General features: G+C 37.4%; 1 protein-coding gene across 1 annotated transcript in view; it reads right to left on the reverse strand.

Annotated features, from left to right (window-relative positions):
• Positions 1 to 18230, reverse strand: part of LOC149567707 (uncharacterized) — a 76767-nt gene extending 58537 nt beyond the window's left edge. The window contains exon 1 of the mRNA XM_089820965.1: positions 17968 to 18230. Coding sequence (XP_089677091.1) covers positions 17968 to 18222 — 255 coding nt within the window. The 5' untranslated portion in view covers positions 18223 to 18230. The remainder of the gene's footprint in view (positions 1 to 17967) is intronic.
• Between the last annotated feature and the right edge of the window lie 8583 nt (positions 18231 to 26813).

The following is a 26813-nucleotide window of genomic DNA, read 5'->3' on the forward strand; positions in this document are numbered from 1 at the left end:
AAAAATGTTGATCATGGGATTTGTTTCAGGAGAAAACGTAAATGTGAATCCCGATTATTCATAAGAGTATATTTGCTTACTTGCGGTAAAGACTAATCATTCAGTCTTCAAATGCAAAATGGTGGGACATAGAAGGAGCTTTAACACGCAAGATAAGGATACCTGTCATTAAAACTCTTGAGCCAAAGCAAATAAGATTGTTGGAGGACCATCACATGGTATTATCGTAACTATTAGATTCTATCGTGGGGAGCTATGACTTCTGTGATGGATGTCTTAGTTACCTGGCAAACGTTACATCTTCAGATGCATCATGGAGTGAAAGATACAAATTGGTTTCAAAGTGTTACTTAGAGCCAATTTTGACAGGTGTCGAGGGGCGTTACATGCCGAATAACAGCCAGTGCAGATAACACTGAGAGTGCAAAAACAAGTATCTGGTCGGAGTGGATGTCGCATGAAAGGCTACTTGGACCGAGATATAAACGATAAGAAGAATCTATTATTGTTGCTGCTTTCCACCCCTAACGAGCATAGGCAGGCCTCTACACATGGCGATCATATAGTGAAATTTAGAAAGTTTGCATGACTAAGCATCCTTATAATCAAAGGGAGGTGAGGACAATTATGCGCTATGTATTGCAAAGCATCGATAATAAGAGATGGTCGATATATCTATTATTTTTGGTTTTTGCTCTTGCAGTTGGGGTTCTTTCCAAAGACTACAAGGGTTATGTGATTGAATAACTCCACGATATTGTGATACAATACGCAAGTACAGGTGTACGATTGAAAGTTTTAGTTAAGCTAGCAAGTGGGCATACGGAAATGCAGCCCCAGGCACAATTTTAAGTGATGATTATTTCCTTTCTCGACTGCCTATCGTTGAGAAGCAACTTGCAAAGGGAGCTGTCAGGCTGGCCACACCACTAAATCACACTTTCACTTTAAAATAGTTGACAAATAGCTAACAATCATATGAGAAGTTAAAGCAAAGTTGAAATGAATTTCTTGTGCAGATTTCTATCAAGGATGTTCTAACTAGAGTACACTAAAGGGGAAAACTAAACAAATACAGAGTTAAGGAAGAAGATTGGGGTGATTTGCTGAAGATAGAAGAAGGGTACATATAAAGAACATGCTCTCAAGTGATTAGCTTAGCGCCAAATTTAGTTATCACTGAGAAGGCCTTAGTGATCTTATTTGAGCAAAATAGGAATTGCTAAAAAAATCTATAAGTGGTTTGATTTGATTCAAACAAATAAAATCAGGTTTGTGGGGTTCCTTACTTTGGCTAGAAAGAAATCATCCTACTTATCTTTCATCTGCTCCTCTTGAACATTCATTTTTCAGAGTCCAAATAGATGAACAAAGCTGGATTGATACAATAAAATCTGCTAATTCTTCTCCATGTCGATGCTTGAGTGGTATTACTAAATCAACAAACTATACAGATCCATTACAAGTCCTTAACATCATGGTTGTTTCCATGATTTGAAATCATCCCAGAAATTAAGGGCATTCAGTTGAATAGCCAACTCAGATACTTGAGGTGGAAGCATACCAAGAATATACCGAGAATGTCACTTCCCCTATCAGGGTCTATATACTCATATATAATTCAAAATCAGACATAAACAAAATACAGGGTTCGAGTAAAATCAGGAAAGCCACTATGAAGCTACAAGCGCAATTAGCCCAAAATTTTGAATCAACAGATATAAGAAAAGAAATAATCAACACAAAGAGCATCCAAAACTTCCTACCCGAGTTCAAAATGACTTACCGTTCAGTGATTATATGGATTTTCACCCAGAGCAACGAAATAAGACTAATATGGCGAAAAGAAAGTATTTGGAATTGGTTTAGGATCTCCTTGCAAAAGACCAGTGCAAAAATGTGTATGAAGAATTTCTAGCAAACCAAAATCATTGAATAGAGGGTCTTCAAAAAGAAGAGCAGACAACTACCATTAATCTGCAGCCTTCTTGTGATTATGTAGAAGATGTTACACAAGGTGCAAGTTTCTACATTGGTGAATTGGAGGTTAGCTTTGACAAGCAGGTTGATAAGGTCAGTTGCACATGAGGTAATAGCAGATTGGAACCTTTGTATGATGAACCATATATTTCTGATGCCTATGACATGAATTCAGAGGAACAATCCAAGATCATACTGCAAGACGATGAACCGCTTCAACAGGACAATAATGCAATGCATAAGAAATAAATGTGCGGCAGATTTAATTGCAGAAGCTTCTTCTTCATGAAAAAATGCTGAAGAATGTATCACTATATTGAATCGAGAACAGGTGTAAGGTGTAAGGAATTTGATGAAAATTAAAGAACTACAATGTGGAGCGGTTTTGCAGTGTCAAGTAAATATTTTTCAGCGGTAGTATAAAAAATTCCGTTGGGGAACAACTTTCCCGATCCCAAGGGGAAGCCTATTGGCTAAAAATAGTGTAAATTTTGGAGTTTAAATGCAACGAGACTCGAGCTTCTGGTCTGCTTAGTGTCTGGCACTAAGCAGGTAACGGCACAGTGGGACCAGGACATCACACCGGAGCATCACGGTGGGACCACGCAGCAGACACAATATCGGACAGGCTCAGATTTCAGACAGGCTCGTTTCCAAGGGAAAAACAACGGCTGGGCCCAGCCCACAACAAGATAGGGGTAGGCTTTTAAGCCAGGGGTTTCCGGGTGCACTTTCCGACTTTCTTTTGTTTTATATATTTGCTCTTGTTAGTTTTGTTTCGTCCTTCTTTCTTTTGATCAATGGAAAAACAAATTGTGGATACACAAACAATGGGAAAACAAACGGTGGATATGCAAGCATTGGAAAAACAAACCATATCATTGGTAAAAAACGGTCAAGAAATTCTGGTGCACTTTGAAACTAACCATTTAGGTCAAGTCAAAATGGCATCACTCGGCAAGACAGGGAAATATATTTGGGTCAACGTTAAACAGTTCAAGGGCATTTGAAAACATAGACTTGCTCGCTTGAAAGGGTCACATGAAAAGCAGAAACACAAGCAGAGATTGCATAGACCAGAGAAGAAACAAAAAGATGTTGTCAAAATGTACCCCCCTCCACACTTAGATGGTGACAGTAATTTGTATGGTAGCAGCAACTTTGTTGATTCTGTCACTTACAGCTCTACCTCCACACCTCTCGCATGGTGCCCAGATCTTTATGTGCAAGAACTATTGAGGGCCAAGAGGAGGTTGGAACTCCTAGAGGCTAAGGAACAAGAAAGTTATCGTAATATGCAGGTGTTAATTGCAGCAAATAAAACTCTTGCAGATAATAACAACATTTTAAAAGCTCAAATCTCAACACTACAAGAAACACTTTTAGCAGGGAAGCTTGAATGGCAGAACATGAAGGATGAATGGAAAAATCTGAATGCTACATTGGAAACAAACAAGGTCACAACAAATATCAAGTCATCTCATTATAAGGAGAGACCGATTTTTCACACTAATTCGTTGGGAAAGGCAGGGGTTGAAGAGGAGAGGAGAAGTTTTTCAGAAGTCACCAAAACTTGGGACAAAAACAGCAAACACCTTGATATGGCAAGAGAAGAGGCAAAGATTCGTGTGAACACACAAGACGGAGAGGTCAAAAAAAGGCAGCATAAGGCATCCAATATAATTATCAAAGGGATAAAAGATTATGGGGAAGGCGAACACACCCTCGACTTAACGAAGGATTTCCTACAAGATGTGTTGTTGTGGCAAGGACAAATCTGTCAAGCTTGGAGGGTTGGCAAACCACAAGCTGAGAGAAATAGGCCAATCAAAGTAGTCATGCCCAGCATTAGCGACAAACAAAATTTACTTAACAAAAAACAGCTCTTGAGGGGTTCTCGCTTTGTTATAGAGGAGGATTTAACCATGAGACAGCAAGTAGAAAGAAGAATGGAAATGGAAAAAATCAGAACAGCTAGAAATGAAGGCAAAAGAGCTTGGATGTTCAAGGGAAAAGCAATTATTGCTCATTTTGGCTACCACTCCAATGAAGGGCATCAAGAAGGCAACAAAGGTGTGACAACAAACACATTAGCATGCAGCGATACAACAAGATCAGCAATCACGATTAGCGATAATAACTCAACTTCGAGTCTTTCACATCAAAACAAATAGCAATCAAACTTAACCCAGGCGTCCTTAAGTTTAGTTTGTTGGAATTGCAGAGGTTATCCATGGAGACGTGGGCCTGGGTTAGGACCTATTGTGGAAGGCAAAGACATTATTTGTCTCATAGAGACACATGAGCATGAGGGATGTAAGACCCCATTGTTTGAAGGCTACTGGAAGATGGCAATGTGGAATGAGGTAGTGGGAAATGGTAAAGGTTATGGAGGTATAATGGTTCTAGTAAAAGAAAGGGAAGGTCGTGTCATTCAGTTGGAAAAGACTGATTCTAATAAACAATTTATATGGCTCAAAATTGTGGAAAATAACACTCTTATCAGGATTGCAGCCTGTTACTTTGCTCCACAAGTATCTAAAACTTATAAAAAGTGTGGCTTAGATCACAATGACCCCTATGCTGCGTTAAAGAAAGATGTTGCTATTCTTTCGCAGCATGGGGATGTTCTTCTTGTTGGAGATTTCAATGCTAGGACAGCAAATTGGCAAGCAAGTTTTTTCAGCTCCAAAGTAAATGATAACCCTATTTGGCTCACAGAAGAAAGAAATCATCAATGGGAAAAAATATCCGAAGATGCTAAAGGCTGCAATCATTTTGGGGAAGAATTGATCACTCTATGTGGCACATTTGATCTCATAATTTGTAATGGTTTGGCTAGATGGGCTAAGTCTGGCACTTTCACTTGCAACACATACAACGGGGCAAGTGTGGTAGATTATGTAATTTGTTCGCAAAATTTGTATGAAAATATTAAAGAAGTTGCAATTGGAGAACACATTTGGGATCTCAAATCAGATCATACACCGCTGTACGTAAATTTGTATTGGGCAAAGGATGGGCGGATTGGAGCAAAAACCCAAGGCCCTCAATACCCCCCTTCTCAAGGTAGAATTTTGTTAACTTCAGAAAATAGTAACACTTTCGGAACTACTCTTGAGGAACTTTGTATGGGACACCCTATGTATAAACATGGTGTTAACAGTTATGATTTATCAAAGTTGATTCATGAGGCTCTTTCAAAATGCAAGAGAGCAAAAAATAGAAAATCTGAAACTAATTGTTTTCCAGCAAATGCTTGGTTTGATAAGGAATGCAAGAGGGCTAGAAGAAACCTAAGGGAGTCAAATAAAACTAACCTTGACATTAAGGCCTACAAATAGATCCTAAAGAAGAAAAAAACTGATTTTATGTTCACAAGGAGAGAGGAGTTAATTTTCTTGGGCAAAAATAACTCCAAACGTTTTTGGAAAGAACTCCAACCAAGGAGAAAACAAATTGAAAATAATAATATTACTGGCACCCAATGGTTTGAATATGCTAAGAAACTTTATGAACAAGAGGGTGGAGTGGGACAGCCACCTTTGTTCAATGATGATACAAATCTTTTCACTGTGCAAGAGATAGAGGCAGGGATTAAGAAGTTAGGTGGAGGTAAAGCAAAAGACCTTGTTGCGCTCCAAGCAGAATATCTGAAGTGGGGTATGAAAACTCTTGCACCGCACATCACTGAAATTTTCAACAAAATTTGCCAAGAAGGGTTTCCGAAAGATTGGACAATCAGCCTTGCAATACCACTTTTTAAGAGTGGTGATGTTAACAATCCCTCCAACTACAGGACTATAATGATCAATCCCCTCTTTGCTAAACTTTTTGGCAGCATGATAGAAACTAGGATCAGCAAATGGGCAGAAGAAAACCATAAACGTGCTAAAGGGCAAGCTGGTTTTAGGCCAAAGCACTCGACAATGGATCACTGTGTCACTTTGAGACACATTATTGAAAAAGAATGGGAGAAAAAGGAAGAGGTATTTTGTTGCTTTGTCGACTTTAAAAAAGCTTTTGACACCATCCCGAGAGACAAGCTTTGGTTTAGGATGGAAGAATTGGGAATTCCTATGCATCTCAGAGCTGCTGTTCATAGGATGTACGAAGAGGTGAAAGTTAAAATCGGAACTTCAAATGGCATTTCAGAATGTTTTAGGAGCGATATCGGGGTCAAACAAGGCTGCCCTTTATCTCCTACTTTGTTTGGTTTATATATTGACAAACTGGAAGAGTGGTTAAACATGCAAAAGGGTGAAGGCATTCAGCTAGGTGAATTTGTTATAAAGCTGCTCCTATATGCGGACGATCTCATTTTAATTGCCAAATCTGCCTATGGTTTGCAAGATCATCTATCTTCTCTTGAGCGCTTTTGCGGAATGGTGGGGATGCAGGTCAATATCAGCAAGACTAAGGTTATGATTTTCTCTAATAATAAAAAACAACACCAACATGAATTTTATTACAATGGAAGTGTTCTTGAAGAAGTTGCGGAGTATAAATACCTTGGCATCGATTTCAACAAAAAACTAAGCTGGTCTAGCTGCAGGTATAAAAGGATATTAGGTGGGTGGAAGGCTTTTTATGCTCTTCAGAATAGGTGTCGTGAAGCAAAGTTGTGGGATTGGAAAACTATTCAAATCTTGTTCGGTCTTCTTGTGCTGCCAGTTGTTCTTTACGGATGTGAATTATGGGCCAGCAACACTACTATAGCACAATGGAAACAAATCGAAAGAATCCAAAAGCGCTTGATCACAAGCAAGTTTAAAATCAAAAGCACTGTTCCATATGATATCATGCTAAGTGAAATGGAGGCTGCTCCTATTGAGGCACTTGCTATTGTTCGCCTTCTAAGTTATCTAAAAAGAATCAAAAAAATGGAAGAGGATAGATGGCCTAAAGTGGTCTTTAGTGACACACTATGTCAACGAAAAAGGACATGGATGCAACAAAACATCAAATGGATGAGTAAATGGAATATTCAATTCAATATGTGCCCCACAAATAATAAAGAAATAAAGGTCTTTGTCATGGAGAAATTGTACAAGAGAAATTGGAGAAGCGAGATCGGAAGGAAGAAATTATATTATATAAATGAGTTCAACCCCGCTTGTGATCAACTCCAAAAAGCATACATAGGAGCCAACATTTCTTGGAGGGCTAAAATTCTTATTGCTCAGCTGAGAACCAACTCTCACCAACTTCGTTGTGAGACCGAACGTTGGAAGAGGCCAAAGGAGGCTTGGGAAGAAAGAATTTGCAGATTCTGCAATTCTGGGAAAGTGGAAACTGAACAGCACTTTATTTTAGAATGTGAAGCCTACAAGAGTAGTAGAGATAAATTTGCGGACACTATATGTGACAGTTCTTGGCATAACCTATTCAACGAAGAGTACATTGAGCAATTGGGTGGACTCATCATCATCCTACACAAGCAACGAACATTGTTACCTAAGTCTGCTTAAGTTGTCTTGCTGTCCCTTAGGCTATTTTTAGCCTCGTGGACGTTAAAATTTTATCTTATCTTATCTTATCTTACCTTAAAGAACCAGTTGAAGGTTAGTGAAGACATGGTTGTGGCGTCTTTGATATGATATGACAACACTCACAAGTTGGTTGAGGATCTCTATAGGAAGGTTCAAAGGGAAGTGGAAGGAGATTGGCCTGTTGCTGATTTGCAGGTGGTCAAAACAGCTCTCAAAACTATGAAATCAGATTATTTATATTTGTTGTCCAACAGGGATTATATTCTTAAGGTTATTGAAATATATGTTGATCAGTCAAATAGAGAAAAGAAAGAGATTAAGTAGCTCAACACGAAACTTAAGTATGCTCGTGAGGCATTAGATGAAACTCAATTTTCTCTTCAGGAAGTAGAAAATTAGATCAGTGTCATGAATCACTCTCGGGAACACGAGGGTAAAGTGAGGCAGGAGTTTTTCCAAGAAGTCGTTGATGAACTTGATAGCATTCAGCAAACATATGACTTGGATAGTTGCCCCAATCGATCAAGTATCAAAACTTCATGTCACATTCAGCTTATACACAACCCCATGTTTGAGGTGGATGCTGATTGGACTTCCGATAATCCCCTTTTCGAGATAAACGAGGGAAATCCTTTTGATTGCCATGAGGAAGATGATTTTGATTTCAGAATATGGAATCCTCGTACAGTTCTTAGTAGTGAATCTTGGTCACAGGATGGGAGTAATGAACTGATTATTGTGGCTTGTTATTGGATCAGTCCAAATATGGTTTCTGATTTCACCCCATACAGGAGTTGGATGGATTTCCTACATCAGCCATTGAATAGATCTTGGTGGAGAATTGAAGAGTTATGTTTCAATCATAGCGAATGGCTTTTCAGCTTCATACTTACTCATTGCACCTATGTATTTGGGGGTTCTCCAAATTTATGGTGACAGTATGTTTTATGATGTGCTCACAGTGTTAGTTGCAGCTTTTGAACAACTCATTTCTTACATCATCTACTTAGGACAAGTCGTCACCATCTACTGGGTTATATATACATAGCCCCTTGATATATTTCTACCTCATCATATTCGATGGTCATGGCAATAGGGTTTGGGATCCAGGTGTTGACAGTATGTATCTATGGCTTATTGAGGATTTTGTTACAGTTCTGCTCAATTTGAGACTAGATGCGAGGATAATCAAAGTTATATAGTCTACAGGCGCAGTGATATTTCATAGTTTTATATGAGATCCAGGGATCTGATTGATGGATAGGTTGCAGAGTTACACCTTGCTTCATAGTGTGACCAGTTTTGTTTCCAATTTGGGCTACAAAGCTACCTACAAATTCGTATGGGATCCTGGTACTGATTGCTTGAGGACAAGCAATTTCGAGGAAGGGAGATTTGTAATGTCCCCTTTTTGGGACATTAGAAAAGTTAAAAACAATTTTATATAATATTAAAATTGACGTAGAGAGCGTAGACTCAAATTATAAAAGGTAAATTTAATATTATAAAATGGGCTAAAAAGGACAAGGAGAGATAAAACGAAAAGCAAAGAAGGAAGTCAAAGAGTCACAGCTGTGAGAATAAAAGAAGAGACTCATTCATTTGGTATGCTTGATTTATGATTTAGATTTCAATTCTTTCTTGCGAGAGTTATTTAGGAAAGCTTCAGCTTTCAACTAGTGTGAGGACATAGTCTCTCGTGCCGGTAGACAGTGGATGCAAACCTATTGTTCGTGGAGACGTCAATTTAGGTGTCTCGTATGCACTTACAAGTTCTTCTCTTAGTGTTCCAATCTGACTGTAAATTCTGTGTTTAAGATTGGATTCTAATTGTTGTTTATTGTATTGTTGTTGTATAATGCAATAACATGTTTTAAGTAGTTATATGAGAGTTTATTGGTTTAATATTGTTGGTTTATAACGCATTTCATATGCCTGAATCTTGAATATTATTCTAAGAAAGAAAGTGTTAATAACTACTTGAGAATCCACTGGTTTCTATATTGATGTTTCGTAACACATCTACCTATGTTTAGTTCTAAATATATTGTTGAGGAAAAATCGAGTAAATATCCGGTTTGGGATATTTCATATCACTTCTTTGATTTGAAGCACGTATTCTTGACAGGATGTCACTGTTTCTTAAAGAAATTCTAACATATCTCGAAAAGTGCGCTGCAACATAAAGAAAAAAACATCTTCCAATGAGATTAGATCCATGAAAACCTTTGGATTTGAGTTGCAATGATGAATCCATGAGAAGTGGGTATTTGAAGTATGGATTAGATACTTATGGAACACATGTGATGGCTGGAAATGAACCGGAAAGCATATGTATTTGGGAAAAAAGGGGCCAAAGTCGAACTTGGAAAGATGGATTGCACGTGCGCAATGATGGGTTTTTGTGAGTATGGCCAAGAATGCAAATTGGGATGCATATGAATGTGTACAAATGACGACTTTAGTGTTCAAAAAGTGACTTGGGCTTTCAAGATGTTATTGCATGGAAAGTGGATTACATGTATATGCAACATGTTATGAAGAATGGAAAGTGAGATGACATGTGAATGCAGATGGAGAATGAGCTTACATGTAAGTGTGTATGAAAGATGAGATGAAATGCTTTATAACATGGAATGATGGAATTACATGTATTTTGCTCATGAAGTGTAAGTGCATATGGAAAGAATGAATGCAATGTGCTTTGAGGTGAAGTGAGCTTTTATAGACATCTTTGAGGAAAGGTGAAGTCCAAGAACATTGGAAAGCGTGCACATGACATTTTTTAACCTTTTAACAAGTGACTTTTAGTCAAAAACGACTTCTAGAGATATAATTACAGATAAGACTTTTCATGTAATCATGTTGTGCGATTGGATATGGTAAGTGAAATGAGTGGAAATGGAAATGGCAAATGGGATTACATGTACGTGCGGATGATGGATGAGATGAAAAACATGTAATCGCATTTGACAAATGAGATGCCAAGTGTTGTGATATGGAAAGATGAAAATGGAATGAAATGATGCTCTTGCATGAAATGGAATGTGGAGTGAAATGAAACATGCTCAAGTTCTTGGGAAAGAACTTGCAACTTCTCCAAAATTGAAGAAAAACCGAAAAGCAAACACACAAAACACAGAAACAAACTTCAAAAGAAGAACATACCTTTGGCAAAAGACTCAAACATATCAACAAGCAAGTCACTCCAACATGCAAATTCGAATTTGGAGTTAGGGAAAAAACTAAAAACATGAAAATGAACCATTTCATCATATTTAAAGGAAAATTGCACTATTCATAACATATATTTGGACAAATGTGCAATAACAAGCCATAATATGCATGAAAATAACAAGATAAGCATGAATTGATGAGCAAGTTTGAAAATGTCCACTCACTTGGAGGGTTATGAGCCAAAATAGCAAGATTTATAAATTTTGAAGACCAATTCTTCTTCAAATCCGGATTTTCAAACAACTTTTTGACTTCTTCCATGCTTGCATTCAACAAATATTAATAAGCAATGAAAGATTGAATTTGACATGAGAATGCCAAAAACGTGGTTTGTAAAGGCAATGGTGTGCATTAAAACTCAAAAACAACCCCTATTGATCCAAAGGTATGGGCTGGAAATGTCATTTTTTGAGTTTTTTTAACAAAAACGTGATTTTTTTATGCAAAAATTTAGGCCATTTTTGCAAAAACGTGACCAACAAATGCATTTTTTGAGTCATTTTTTACTTGTGAATGCAAAAACAACTTTCCCAAATGCTAATACATGGATCCAAATGCAAAAAAGTGTCTTCAAAACCCATAAAAGTGGATAAAAACCACAATTTTCTGGGCGTTTTTAGCAAAAATGTGATTCATAAAAGGCATGAAATGAAATTTTTTTGATATATAATGGAAAAGACATGTTCTTCAATAGCATATATATGTATTGAAATGCCAAAATGACTTCTATTTGAGCCAAAATGTGACTTTTAAAGGCCCAAATCTGGATTTTTTGTCCATAACGTGGCTCCAAATGAGGCTGAAACAAAATGTTTTTAGCCATGGGAATGCATGAGATGCAAAAACACCTCTTGAGAGAGATTTCAAGTCATTCCATGGAAGAATCTAAGAGAAAACATCAAAAAAGGGTTCTTGGAATCTATTGTCACAAAGTTTTGCCTCCAATCTTCAAAAATAGGTTTTACAAGGGCAAATAATGAAGTTGAATGCAAAACGGACATTTTTTGTGTGATTGTATGTTTTAAATGTGCACAATAGACCCAAATGCACCTTTTAGAGGCCATTACATGTAATGGGCTCTCCCAAGGCAAAAACGCACCTTTTTGGTGCATATACATGTTTTAAAAACATGTTTTTGCCCAAAATCGGGTTTGGGGAGTGCAATTACATGTCTTTGGTGCAAAAACTCACTTTTTTGGTGCAAAGACATGTTTTAAGTTACATGCATATGCAACTCAAGGCAAAAGCTCACATTTTTGGTGTATATGCATATAACACATGTAGCTCATCTTTTTTATGTCATTGCACATTTTAAGTGAGTTTACATGCAATGGCATCAAAAAAGTCCACTTCTAAGTGATTTTACACTTTAAGTTGAGTTTTACATGCAATGGCATGAAAAAGGCCACTTTTAATTGATTTTCAAATTTTAAGTGATTTTAATAAGCACATGTCAATTTAATAATGATAAAATATTACTTAAGTGGGACATAAATTATATTGACATTATCATATTAACAATATAATGTGTAACAATATTGTGCCCTTCAGTTTGTCAATGGGTGGAATGACCACAAGGTCAACATTAATGGAATCACTTTTCAAGTGAATGAGGAGAAGATAGCCATGGCTACTAGTCTTTCAATGAGAGGAAAGAAATGGAAGAAGGTTACTAAAACTGCGAACGAGGTCATTAAGAACAGTTTTTTTGCAAACGGTGAGGAACCAGTGCGCTATAGAGGAGGATTTAAGAGGGACAAACTACCAGCTCCATGGGATGATGTGTGCCTGGTTCTTATGAAATATCTGACACTGGAGGGCAGGTTTGATGTCTGCTTCTACTATCACTTCCCTTTGTTGAATCATTTCAGGATTAGGGATTTCATTTCTATCCCGTTTTTTCTGTTGCATTCTCTTGAAGATATGGTCAATGATGTTAGGGAAAAAAGAAATAAAGGGCAAAATTTTACCATTATCCACCAAGGCCTTATCTTTCACCTGTACCAATTCCACCTTGCCCTTTGCCCCCCTAGGTGGTGGTGGTTGACAACTAGTGCCACTATCAAAATTCATCCCCGAGCACCAGTACTGGAACAAAAATTCATACCCCGCGACCCTCCCCTAGCCGTGAAAATAAGAAAAAGAAAAAACCTGAAACAACTGGGGAAAAAAAGGGTAGTAAAAAAATTAAAATGGAACAACTTGTGGTGATGGAAGAGGACTCAAAAGAGGAGACTGAGGGAAAGGCAAGGAGAAGGTCTGAGAGAATTGCTCAATCCCAGGCAAGACAAACAAAAATCCAACAGGTTCAGGGTTCAGGAAGCTGAAGAAGAGAGAAGAAAATAATGAAGAAGATGGGTAGGAGGAGGATTCCAAAGGTGAAGAAGGAATGGAGGAGGTAGAAAAAAGTGTTAACTCGGCGGACAATTCTGTTGATGTCCAGTTGTATGGGGATAACACTCAAGTGGCAGCTGGCAATGCTGCTAACACGGAGACTAACCATGTTTCTGCCAGCTTTACTCTTCAGCCCAGTACCTTCTGTGAGGATAGCAAAAAAGTGGACACTTCCCCCATCACATTATCCTCCCTGGCCAAAGATAAACTTAAGGGTTTTAATAACCCTAGGGTTTTGCAGGATGATAACCAGGCGCAAAATGCTAAAGAGGAAGCTAAAAAGATGTAAGTGGATAATAAGGAAGAGACAGAGGAGCAATTGAAGACATATGCCAAATTGGAAATGAGAGTTAAGTCTTTAGAGGAAGGGTTCTTCCCCTTCTCTAAATTTGCCCTTAAGGTCACCCACATTGCTGCCACTACCCTTCAACTGCTAACTCAGGAGAAGGAGGACACTAGAATGAATATGGAGGACCATAAGCTCCTCTTTAAATTCCTTGCGGATGACTAGGCGCGGATTTAGTTCACTGCGAAGGGAAAGGAGAACACTGTTAATTAAGTTTTCTAGTTTTTTGGGATCCTTGGATCCAAAAGTTTATGTTTATATGCTGGTTCTGTTTTGCTAGTTTCCAGCGATTGCTCAGACTTGGGTTGGCATGGTTATGTCAACAATTTTTATGATGAACTCTCGTAGTATGATAAACTTATTGGACTGCTACTATAGTTTAGGTGATTTTGTTCACATTATTATGCTGGTTGGTAACATGCATATGTTTTACTATGGCTTAGTGGAACTTTAGTTCTTTCTGTTAAGGTTCTCTGTTGGTCTCTGCTGTTAATGTGCTGGTACTGTTAATATGTTGGTTACCAGCTTTTTGGTTGTAAGGGCCCACCCCCTTGTTTTTTGTCACTTTTTATTTCAAAAACAATATAATGTGTAAATATAATTTAATAAGTAATATTTACTAGAGCATTTGATTTAAATGTCAAAAATTAAATTGAACTATATAATTAATATAATCACATAAGTGAAAAATCAAAAAACAACTCAACCTAAAAAGATAACATAAAGTGCACTATAGTTACTTTAAGTGAGAATTTAATTGATAAAGTAACTTAAAAACATAACATAAAGTGAATTTAAGTTATATTTTTCAAAAAGTGAATATCAAATTAAAAATATAACATGATATTTTTAATTTGTGCACTTGCATCAAAAAGGTCCACTTTTTGGGCACTAAAATGGTCATATCTTTTGACAAACAACTCCAATTAAGTCCTAAGTTAGATCAAATTGAAGGGAAAACCAAAAGTAATGAATTGAGCAAAACGAAAGCACTAAAAACCAAGAAACACAAACTAAAAAACGAAAGAAAGGAAATTGAAGGCCTCAAAAATCAAGCACATGCTCAACAAACAAAAAAACGAAAAAGACTTAACGAAAGCTTTCAATAAAAGAGTCCATTATATCAATTGGTATTGATTGGTTGATCAATACTAACCAATTAAGTTATGAACTAAACTCGAAAAAATGCAAAATTTGAAAAAGTTTTGTACTATTACCTACATTTTGTGGTGACAAAATGTAGAACAACAAACAAATATGGGCAACAAGGGTCTCTCTATGGTACAAGTGGGTGCTCTAACACCTCATGGTGTTCAAGTTGCACTACCATCCTCACTATGATGACTTTGGGTCTTCTTGGTGGGGAATTTAACAATTGTATTGCCTCTATAAGTTGCTACAATACATCAGCAACGTGGTTTTGTCCTTCCCTTGCAAGCTCTCAATGTTTCCCTTGATTCTTTATCTGCAAACTCAACCTGATTTGCAGCCATCTTAGTCTTTGAATGAACTCCTGCAATCTCAGATATTGTTCTACCTTCAAGTATTGTCAGAGGTCTCCACACTCTTTGTGGTTCCCTATTATACTAATGTATTCAAAACAATCACCCACTAGGTAGCAGGTTCGCTTCTCTGATGCCACCGTAATACTGACCGCTAATTATCAGGAAAATAATCTCTAATGGCGAAAGCAATATATTTCTTTACTTTGTTTCAATTATGATCTAAATAACCACTCACATACAAAATTGCAAATTATTCAACATTAGACCAATATGGTCTACTCAAGCACCACTCGGATTACTCAACAAAAATGCTACAAAATATTTAAGTTACATGGTTCATAAGATGATACAAGTTTTTTTTGGCTAACTGCTAAGAGCAAAAGAATACTTCCAACTAATAGTTTAGCAATTCTAGATCATACAACATGAGAAACCTCTCAATGCAAAATTGATTTAACTCACTTGGCTCATTCAATTATAAAGCATTGGGCGTAACTAGTAGAAAATGATACTACATCAAGCTTTTGTGTCAATGATCACTCACACCCAACCACCTACCCAATTCATCCTTTGTTTCCCTGTTCAACTCATCCCACTATGATAGACGCTCTTCTGCTATTGGTTTTGCACAACTACCGATCTGCACTAACTCGTCACTCAATTAGTCTTAGCTTTGCAGGTGAATTAACTTCCAAACCTCCTAAGTGATTACCTAGCATCCTGCAATTCATGCAACCTTTAGTAAGAACACAATTGTATATTTGTGATTGAATTATCGTCCAAGTCGCAAAAAAAAGAAGGGATTTTGTCCTTCTGAGAAACTCAAGCAAGCTCAAGCAGAGATGTTTGCCTTCAAAATTCTCAATACTAGATATGCTTAGCAGACTTGTAAAATCCCTATATTCTATGGTGGGCGCAGTAGTGATAGTTACATAGCAACGAGCATGCACAATGCTAGAAGAGAGTTGTGGCAGGTAACCAAACTGAGGTTGGCAAAGGAGTTACAAGTCTAACCACCGACTGGGATAGGAGTGTCTATGCCAACTAGAGAGTCTAGTCACCAACGTGACTCGAACAATTGCATACACAACATCCTCGGACCTACATTAGTAAGAATTGATCCCTTTGATTAAATGCACCCCACGTCATCCCTTTTAATTCTGCTCCAGCCTATCAGGATGACTAATAGGTTGAAGGTTGGCGGATGTGAATCAAGAAAGGATGGGGGACATGACAACATCATACATGTTCAAACATATAATAATAATAAGTTAGAAGCATGATACTCATAAATCAATACTTGCCAATAAAATTATAGATAAAACACTCAATCATATTCATAATTTGAATAAGCCTCAATATGTATTGCAGGAGGATTTTTTAGAGTATGAAATAGTTTATCAATGAATGTGGAGCCCTTTTCTAGCACCAACAACAGTAGTTGCACTCAAGTTCAGCCCAAGTGTTGCCCAAGCACCCAGCTTCCAACAATAGTAACCTCAATCGAACCAAGAGAAGAATCGGACCTTGACTAAAACCCAAGAAAAACAAAATCACAATCTAATCTCAAACAAGTTTACCTAATGACTTTAGGGGAAACCCTATGGTTAATGGCACTTGAGTGAAAATAGAACAAGTATGAATTACCTCATGCAAAGTCTTGATGTTTGGCCCCTGTAAGCATCACCTAGATGAAAAAGTGCTAAGTAGACCATTTATGCTTATGAAAGATGGGTTCCTGTGAACCACTACTCGTTAAATAAAGGTCAGTGAGTCTAATTGGATAATTCAAGAATTGAATTTGGATAAAGCATCATTATTTGATATGTTACCATAAATACCTCCTAATTGATTAGGATCTCTATGGCACCGCTTCCAGACTAAGATTGTTACACAAAGATGTTAACCAAGGATGAAAGCTCATCCATGTAGGTTATGAACAGGGTCTAGTATGGGGTGGTTGTAATAGATCACAAAATACTAAGAAGAAGAAAAAATATGGAAGTTATTATATTACTGTCTATGAGTCACCCAGATTAAGTTGTTACAAATATTCCATAATATCATTATTATGTTAGTTTTTGCTCATTAGTATTACATCACATTGTTAGAATAGCTAGCAAGTTAGTAAATATGTATTTGTCAGTAGGTTGCTTTAGGTATTTGTAGAAGTAGCAATTTTCCCACATGTTAGTTTTCGCGGTTAAGACCAACACATTTTATCAGGCCTTTGTGAACAACGAAATATGTATCACATAATTCCCAATGATACAATCGTACATGTTATCCTGAATAGTTTAAGACAATAGAACAGACAACTGTTACATAAACCAAGTACTAAGACAAAAAGAGAGGCAGCATACTTCTGTTATTGTCGAATGCTTAATTGTCATGCTATTTTTTGCTGAAATGACTATCTAGCCTCTCTCCTTCCTAGTAGATACCCTAGTTAAAACTATGCTTGTGATCCTCAATAGCTCCAGGGATGTCTTTCCAAGTAACATTAATCCTATAATGAAGACACTATGGTGATCACAACAAAAGATAATTGCACGCTCACTCTGGACCCTAACTCTTAGTCATATGTTTGCAAGGTACAGAGATGTTCCTCGTTCTTTCATTTTAGAGTGCCTATGCTTGCAGATACACTTCTGGAGCATCATGTGAATTTTCAATGCAGTCATTAGCCCTGCAGTTATTGCAAGGCCAGAGATTTGGTTTTCGAATTGATAGTCTGTTGATCGGTTTGGGTTTTATTTCATCTTAACGGCTACGCCTGAAAATTCTCTCCATTTATTTGATTCAAAACGACGGCAATATATATTTCAATCCAATCGAAAGTATTAAGAGGAAATTTAAAGGAGATGCTGGTACACCTTAATGCTCCACGGCAAGACAAAAGAAAACACTTTTTAAGACAGGGGAGCCGCAGAAACCGCTTATATAAGAAAGAGAACATGAAATGGTAGACCGGCAAGAAAAGGAAAAACGTGTAAGTGAAAAGATTTCATACCTCCGTCCTGAAAGTGGGACGGGTCAGAAATGGACCGAGGGGAAACGGAAAGCCCGTCACATTAAAGTAAAGGCTGTCTCCTCCTCTACTTGTATTTGTGGCTATAATCTTATTGTTTGTAGTCTTATTGCTGCCGGTGGCATTAGTCCTGAGTTGCACCCTCACCTGAAGACGATTATGCGCTAACGCCTGCACGCGAAAGGAGCGCCCGGGCCCCTGCCAGTGCCGTGAATACGCCAGAGAAGCACTTGCCATGCCATTACACTTCACTCTCTTTCCTCCTCCATTAAATATTGGACATAAAAAAATCCTCCTCACTCACACGACACGCGGACAATTTTCCTCCTCTTACTCCACTCCCCAGCACATCCACGTGAAACTCTGCATTCGGACAATTTTCCTCCTCTAATTCCACTTCCCCAAACATCCACATGAAACTCCGAATTCTATTTTGAGGGCGAGAAGGTAGGTCCATTTGCTTCCCGGAATTAGTAAAATTGAGTTTTGATTTAAAATCGGGTCTTGTCAAAATTAGAATTCTTTATTTCTAAATCTGGTTTTCAGAAAATAGTTTGTCTCGTATGGTTTGTAAAATTGAAATTGGTATTAGATTTTTTTCAATTTAAAAATTATAAATAAATAAATAAATAAATTTATTATTTTTTTGAGTTTTAATTTATTTCTCTATTTATTAAATTTATATTTTATATGATTTTGTAATTTTAAAAAGAAATTAAAATTATTTTTTAAATACTTTTTTAAAAAATTATAATCTTTTAAAGTTATTGGATATTAATTTTTAATGAATTTTTTAATTCATTAATTAAGAACAATGGAAGAGAGCATGGGCAGGGATTAAACCCTTTATGTTATTTACATTATATTTCCCTAAAATCAAATAAAAGACAAGGTAATGCCATTTTTTAATAATTAATAAATAAATACACTCATCTCCACCAAAATGGAATACTTGATCCAATCTGCGAAAATGGAGAGAGAGCAAAAATTATGCCGAGAGAATAGGGAGACGCAATGGGCTTAGACAACACCTTTTCTCATCACCTTCTGCAACAGAAAAAGTTTGAAAGCCGAACCAATAAAATGTTAAAATGGTAAAAAAAAATGTTTGTGTCACGTGTTAAAATATATTAGGTTTTAAAAAGGCAGCAGATTTCAAATATCATTTCATTTTACTTTTATTCCAATCCTCAACAAAACAAACCTTGGATTCAATTCTCAATTCCACTTATTTGAGTGGAAGTGTGGTAACCTCATTTTGGGCAAAATTAGAATTCTACAATTATAATTTCATTTTATTATTTTTGAACCAAACAGTGAATTTAACAAAATTGGATTATCCCAATCGCAATTTCGATCCAATTCTAGGAAACAAATGGGCCCTTAGAGTCATTTTCAAATTATCCGTTGATGGCATGTTTCCTTACAGATTAGGAGAGAGGATCATCTACTAGGGTAAGGAAAAGGGGTTTTTATAGTCCACCACACCAGCTATAGTTTTTAGTTTTTGGGTTGACATATGGTGGTAGTGATATGAGACTACCTCGTACCTTCATGTTAATCAAAATTCTATGTGGAAATTTTAAACCACTCCTAATTGTTTATATCAGTTTATTTGGTGAATCATTTACTTATAACTAAGGTTTCAAGTCCACATCATCAATTATGATGCCCTATCAGCATTTTTTTGTCAAGTTGTCCAAAACAACCCAAATATAAAGTGAGACCACTGGTCATGCATAAAAGGTACCCATACTTGCAAAGCTAATGTGGCATCACATTACTGGTTATTTTTTACAACTAAGAGTACATTTCATTCAATTTTGGGTAGTCACCATTGTACTAACAACTTTAAAGTCACAAGTATTGGTAAAATGTTGTAAAAAAATTTGGGCATTAAGTCAATAAGTGGTCAAGTCGACAACTCATATCACAACTATTGAAACACATTCAAGTACTAGGCCATCTTGCCTATCTTATTGGTTCAAATCAATGATAGATTTTAATAACATGAATCAATGAATTATTTCAATAATGTCTATGTTATTGAATAGTCTAAGGGATGGAAAGACTATAGTACTAAATAATTTATAGTTAATCTCATATTGGTTTTGACAAGTGAGTGTCAACACACTTAAGCCATTTACTCAATTCATGTCGAACTAGCAATGCATGCCAAGCACAACATGTCAATATTAGACCATGTCGAGTTGCAATGAGTGTCGAGTCACTCAGGTGTCGAGTAGATAGACCATGTCGAGTGATTCAAAAGTCGAGTAAATAGTGGATGCCGAGTAATGCAGGTGTCGAGTCACATATAGAATAGTGCATGTCGAGCATCAAAGACTTCATATGCCGAGTGACACAGTTTTGACATATTTGTTTGTAATGACACAAACAACTATGTAAACCGTTTTTGAGCCAACTTAAGGATAGATTACAATCTTTTGGAGATAAGGACAAATCTATATTTGGATTCCCTATGCAAATGCATGCAACCAATCAGAAAATGGGAAGGTTTAAACGACAATATGGATGAATCTCAGCCATAGATTCATACCTAACCCTTGTACACTCGAAAGTGTCCCACTCTAAACCCTTCTATCCAAACAATTCCATGAGTTGGAATGCTTAGATGCCGGCTTAGAGCTCCCTATCCATGGAGTGCAAGAGAGTATATTTCAAGAATAAGAAGGCTCTCAGATGAGCCTTAGAGATACTCTTCTTGCTAGTAAACCATGCAATGGGAGGTTCCAAAGACAAAATGCAAGAATGCAAATGTCCCAAGGAGTTCCTCAAGGATGCAATGCAAATGAAGATTAAGCTAGAATGAGAATGTCAAATGCAGCTATGCTAGAATATGAATGAGAGTGTTACAATCCAAATATTAAGCTATGTGAGAGATTATTGCAAAATAGAAGCTAAACTAGCATGCAACATGAATCTAAGCTAAAATGCCATGGATGAGAGAATGTAGACAAGGAAGAGAAGTTCTCCACAAAGCTCCAAAGAAAACCTGTTAGAAAACCTGCAGCATAACAATGTTCAAAATATGGATGGATTGAGGGGGAAAGCTCTCTCCCTTTTAAAGATGTATGGACGGTAGAGATCAAGATGAAGATGGTGGATGATCAACGGTGGAATTTGAAAAGAGGAGTGATCCATGTGCACACACAAATCAACCAATAGAATATAAGTTGACTTGTCATATAAGACAAAAGTCACAAAGCCTTTTCTTTTAATTGCAAAATAGAAAAAGGACTTTATGTGTGCACTTTAAGTGGGTTAGAAGAATGGGGTTTTTTATTTAATTAAAAGGGGACATGTTCTTTTAATCAAATAATGAACTTAGGATAGCATAGTCAAACTATAGGTTATAATCAAATAAATTGATTATTAGCAATTTGGCTTAGGTAAGTGATTAAATTAATTTAGCCAAAATGTTGAAAAGGGGGCTAATAGTCTAGATGACCATTTTTAGGTGATTACATTTGCCCCTCTTTGACTAATGCGTGATCGATCTGGGAACACATTACGTCAAAGAAAATCGAAGCCAAGTAGGCGATGATAGATATAGATATCTGATTTTGAAGAACGAAATGTAGAAAAAGATAGCAAGTCCTAAATGCACAGCCTGATAGCAGTAGTACTGAACACTAGGAAGAGATGATGTCAGAATTCAAGAAGAATACTAACACTTAGAAAAGCAGATAGAGTGAGAGAAAGTGAGAAGATCAAAAAAATGCTCCTAAGCAGTGATAGAGTATTTCTGCCCCCTCGGGATCAAAATTGAAATGAGGTAAGGGGATGCAAAAATTGGCTATAAATGAGAAAATTAGAATATAGCAATGTCCAAGATGATAGATAGATGATTAGAACCCAAGAATGACTATATAAAAAAATTGATAAAATGCCCCAGTTTGACTAGAGTTGACCTTGAAGGATATAGCATAAAAATAAGGTCGAAGTGAGTAGAAAGGTGATTTTAGACATGAAAAGGTTGAATTTGAGTAGATATAAAGCATGGAAATGATGAATACATGAAGAAATGAAGATGCCCCAGTGATAATTCAGAGATTAGACCTCAAAAGGTCAGCTAACTACTCAGAAGAAAGTAGAATTTTAAAAGACAATTTTAACCATCAAGATGAACTCGAATTTGGATTTCGATCTCAAAAATGAATCTAGTACGTTGAATTATTTAAGAGGTCAAAACTTTATATAATGTGATGATAAAATAGAAAAAAGATGAAGTGAAAGATTAAGAAGGTAAAGGACATGAACAAGAAGAAAGTAAAGAAATATATGAAAGGAGTTAGCCGATATGTCCACAAAAAGATGAAGAGAGAGCTCTCCCCATATGCAAGAATGCAAGACTAAGCTAGAAAATGAACCTAAAATGCAAGCTAATATGCAAAGTGGTTTACCAGCAAGAAGTGCATAACATTTAGACTCTTAATTTCATCATTGAGCATTTATTAGGGACATCATGAGATCATACAACCATCACTAGTATAACTATAAGGATATGAATATGATCGATATTAGATAGGTATGTGGAAATCCAATCTAAGCATCAGAGACATGTAAGTCAAGATAACTACACGATTAGATTTCCTAAGTTTAATTTAGCAAGATTACACCTGTATCAAGGCATAAGCGCCAGGATAAACCCTGAGTGCGATCTTGCAAAATGACTATGAGATCACTTGTTATCTCAACGCAATTGAACCTGTCATTTCTTCCACCAGCGAACCCACGGTTAACATGACGGAATCAGATATCAAGTACCTCAGTCAAAAAATTAAAAGAAAAAATAAGCGATCAGACGGCGAAAACCACATTGTGGCGGTGTCTGACCCTCAAAAAAGTAAAAATAAAGACGTATCTAATGGTGAAAACCTCTCTGAGGCACCTGCGGATGAGGTACTTGGTAGTCTGCCAAGCTATTTCCAGGATAGATCTTCGGTTCTAGTCGAACCTACATAGCCTATCAACTTGGGAACAGAAGAATGTCCTCAGATTATCCATGTAGCTCAATCTTTGTCAAACAAAGAAAAGACACAGTTTGCTCAGTTCTTTCAAGACAAGAAGGTCAACTTCGCATGGACATACTCTGACATGCCAGGGCTTGATACAGATCTCATCATGCATCACTTATCAATCTCACCAGATGTCAAGCCTGTCAAACAGAAGTTAAGAAAAATGCATCCACATGTGGCTCTACTGGTCAAGACAGAGTTAGAAAAACTATTGAATGCAAACTTCATTAGGGCCATTGATTATGCTGAGTGGATTTCCAACATTGTACCTGTCTCCAAGCATGACAAATCCATACGAGTCTGTACTGATTTTAGAGACCTCAATAAAGTGTGCCCCAAGGATGACTTTCCACTACCAAACATCGATATGATAGTGGACATGACTGCAGGTTATGAGATGTACTCGCTCATGGATGGATTTTCTGGGTACAACCAAATAAAGATAGCTCCAGCAGACCAAGAAAAGACAGCCTTTACATGTGCATGGGGTACCTTTTGTTGGAATGTCATGCCTTTTGGGCTAAAAAATGCTGGCGCTACATATCAAAGAGCAATGACAACCATCTTTCATGATATGATGCATAAAAACATGGAAGACTATGTTGATGACACACTGGTGAAATCAAAGAAACGAGACACACATCTCAAAGACCTTAGTTTGATATTGGACCGTATGGAACAATTCCAACTTAGGTTGAATCTAAAAAAATGTGCCTTTGGTGTCACTTCTGGAAAATTGCTAGGTTATATCATCTCAGCAAAAGGCATTGAGGTTGACCCTGAAAAGGTCCAAGCTATCATGGATATGCCTCCACCAAAGACTATCAGTCAGCTTAGAGGTCTGCAAGGACGGCTACAATCCATAAGAAGATTTATCTCTCAATTAGCTGATAAGGCTCAACCTTTCAATAAAAATCTGCATAAAGGATCTACCCATATTTGGAACAGTGACTGTCAACAAAGCTTAGACCAAATCAAAGGCTACTTGGCAAAACCGCTAGTTTTGATGCCACCCATTCTGGGAAAACCTTTGATTCTGTACATTTCAGCTACAGATTCTTCTCTAGGAGCACTCTTAGCCCAAAGTGATGAGACGAGTAAAGAAAGAGCCATATACTATATTAGTCGAACTTTGGTGGCTTATGAACTAAATTATACAAGTATAGAGAAGGCATGCCTTGCTGTAGTTTTTGCCTCCCAAAAACTTCGGCATTATATGTTGGCCCACACAGTTCACTTGATTGCCAAGATAGACCCTTTGAAATATTTATTAAGTAAAGCTGCACTTACTGGTCGCCTTGCTAAATGGATGATGATTCTTTCCGAATTTGACATTCAGTATGTTGAACGTAAGGCAATCAAAGGACAAGCCATAGCTGACCAGTTGGCTGACTTCCCACTTGAAGATGTAGCACCTCTACAAATTGAGTTTCTAGATGCCTCAATCATGAACATTACTGACAGAACATGGAAAATGTTTTTTGATGGATCCCATACACAGAATGGAGCAGGAGCAGGGGTGTTGTTTGTTTCCCCTCATGGTTATACGATCCCAAAATCCTACAAATTATTGTTCCCATGTACAAAAAATATTGCAAAGTATGAAGCATTAACAAATGGGATCAAAATGGCCCTTGAATGGCGAATAACTGAGCTACACATCTATGGGGATTCTCAACTGGTTGTGAACCAAGTGAATAATGAATATCAAACAAAGGATGATAAATTGATCCCTTATAAAAAGTTGATAGATGCTCTAAGGAACTATTTTACCTTTGTAACATTCCAACAAATTCCTAGAGCAGAAAACAAGGCTGCTGATGCTATGGCCACCTTAGCATCTATCCTCCAATTACAAGAACATGAATCGCGATTTGAGTTCCTGGTGGAAGAATTGTGTCATCCAGCCTATGATTCTTCAGATAACCAGGTGATCTACACTGTTGTAGGTCATGATTCCTCCCGCTATGCGGCTATTTTCTCCTACCTACGTGATCAGGTTATTCCTGAAACCCTCACGTGCAACCAAAAACGCCAACTCCTTCGTAATGCCTCACACTACACTTTGGTCTCTGGTGACTTGTATAGGAGGGGTCTAGACGGAACGTTGCTTAGGTGTTTAGAACTAGAAGAGTCCGAGAAGGCACTTGCCGAAGTCCACGATGGCATTTGTGGGGCGCATTCTAATGGCCTTGCACTTGCCCGAAAACTGCTTAGGACGGGTTATTACTGGCCCACCATGCAAGCTGATGCTGTGCGCTATGCAAAGTCTTGTCAGAAATGTCAGCTCCATGGTAACTTGATACATGCTCTTGGGCGAGAGTTAATCCCTTCTGTGACATAGTGGCCACTTCAGCAATGGGCCTTTGACTTGGTAGGAAAGATCCATCCAAGCTCATCCAGCGGTCATAAATTTATCATCATAGCAACGAAGTATTTCACTAAATGGGTTGAAGCTGTACCATTATCTGCTGCTACAGGCAAACATGTTGCCCTGTTTATACTGAATCACATCATTTGTCGATATGGTATCCCATCCTCTATTGTTACAGATAATGGAGGACAATTCAAAAAGAAAGACTTAAAACAGCTGTGCAAAAAGTTTGGAATTAAGCAACACTGGTCTTCCATTTACTATCCCCAAGGGAATGGCCAAGCTGAGGCCTCTAATAAAACGCTGCTGAAAATCCTACACCGCACAGTTCACAAGTCTGGGAAAGATTGGCACTTGCAAATAAATCCAGCACTTTGGGCCTATAGAACCTCTATTCGTACTCCTACAGGGGCTACACCCTTTTCTCTAGTCTATGGCTCTAAGGCTGTTCTCCCATTAGAAGTCGAAATACCTTCTTTGCGCATCTCCTTACATGGGTTAATAACCGATGAAGACCATAGAGCTATGAGAGTACAGGAATTAGAGACTCTGGATGAACAGCGCAAGGCTGCTTTTGATCACATGAGAGCTTATCAGAAGCGCATGTCTACACAATATAACAAAAAGGTTCACCCCCGTGAGTTCCAAGTTGGTGAACTCGTGCTTAGAGAGAATCCCAAAAATCAGCAAAATCGAGAATAGAAAGGGAAATTTGAACCTAACTGGTTAGGTCCTTACATTATCACAACATCATTTGGGTCTGGTGCTTACCAGTTGTCTACTTCAGAGGGTGAAGAACTTGCAGAACCTATCAACATCCTACACTTGAAGAAGTTCTATACTTAGAGGCTTGCTGCTCAGCTATCTTGTATATATCTATGAGCCTGAAAAAATCTTAAAAATCAGAAAATGTCCTGAAAAAATGATCATCTTAGTGAAAACCTCACTTTGATGTATCACCAAAAAAAAAAAAAAATCTGTCAAAGTGGTGAAAACCTGGAAACAGGCGCTACTTGAAACCCTTGCACCTATGTCTATCAATCTCAATCATCCACTTTGCTACACATTTCCTAGCTTGGAATTGTTTCTTGTCCTCATCTTGGGGGCATAGCTACTTAGCCTATTGAGGTATTCTTGTGGATTAGGGTTTCTTTGACAACTCACAAAATAGTGTTTCTCAACACTTCCCCCACTTTGACATCAAGTGTTTTTTAACACTTTACAGATAGTTTACCTACGGTCTCCGATGTCGCGATATCTCACTATCAGAATCAAGTCTGGAAGAAATGGCCAAGTGACTTACACACACGCACTTTAACACTTAAATGACTGAGCTATGCTGACATTTATCTACTTTGTGTGCTGTCTATGATGATTTCTTTGCCATGTATTCCCTCCCTAATAGTCTTTCA

The sequence above is a fragment of the Cupressus sempervirens genome, chromosome 3, assembly GCF_028749045.1.
Source record: "Cupressus sempervirens isolate cs-2001-9-10 chromosome 3, ASM2874904v1, whole genome shotgun sequence".
NCBI lineage: Eukaryota > Viridiplantae > Streptophyta > Pinopsida > Cupressales > Cupressaceae > Cupressus > Cupressus sempervirens.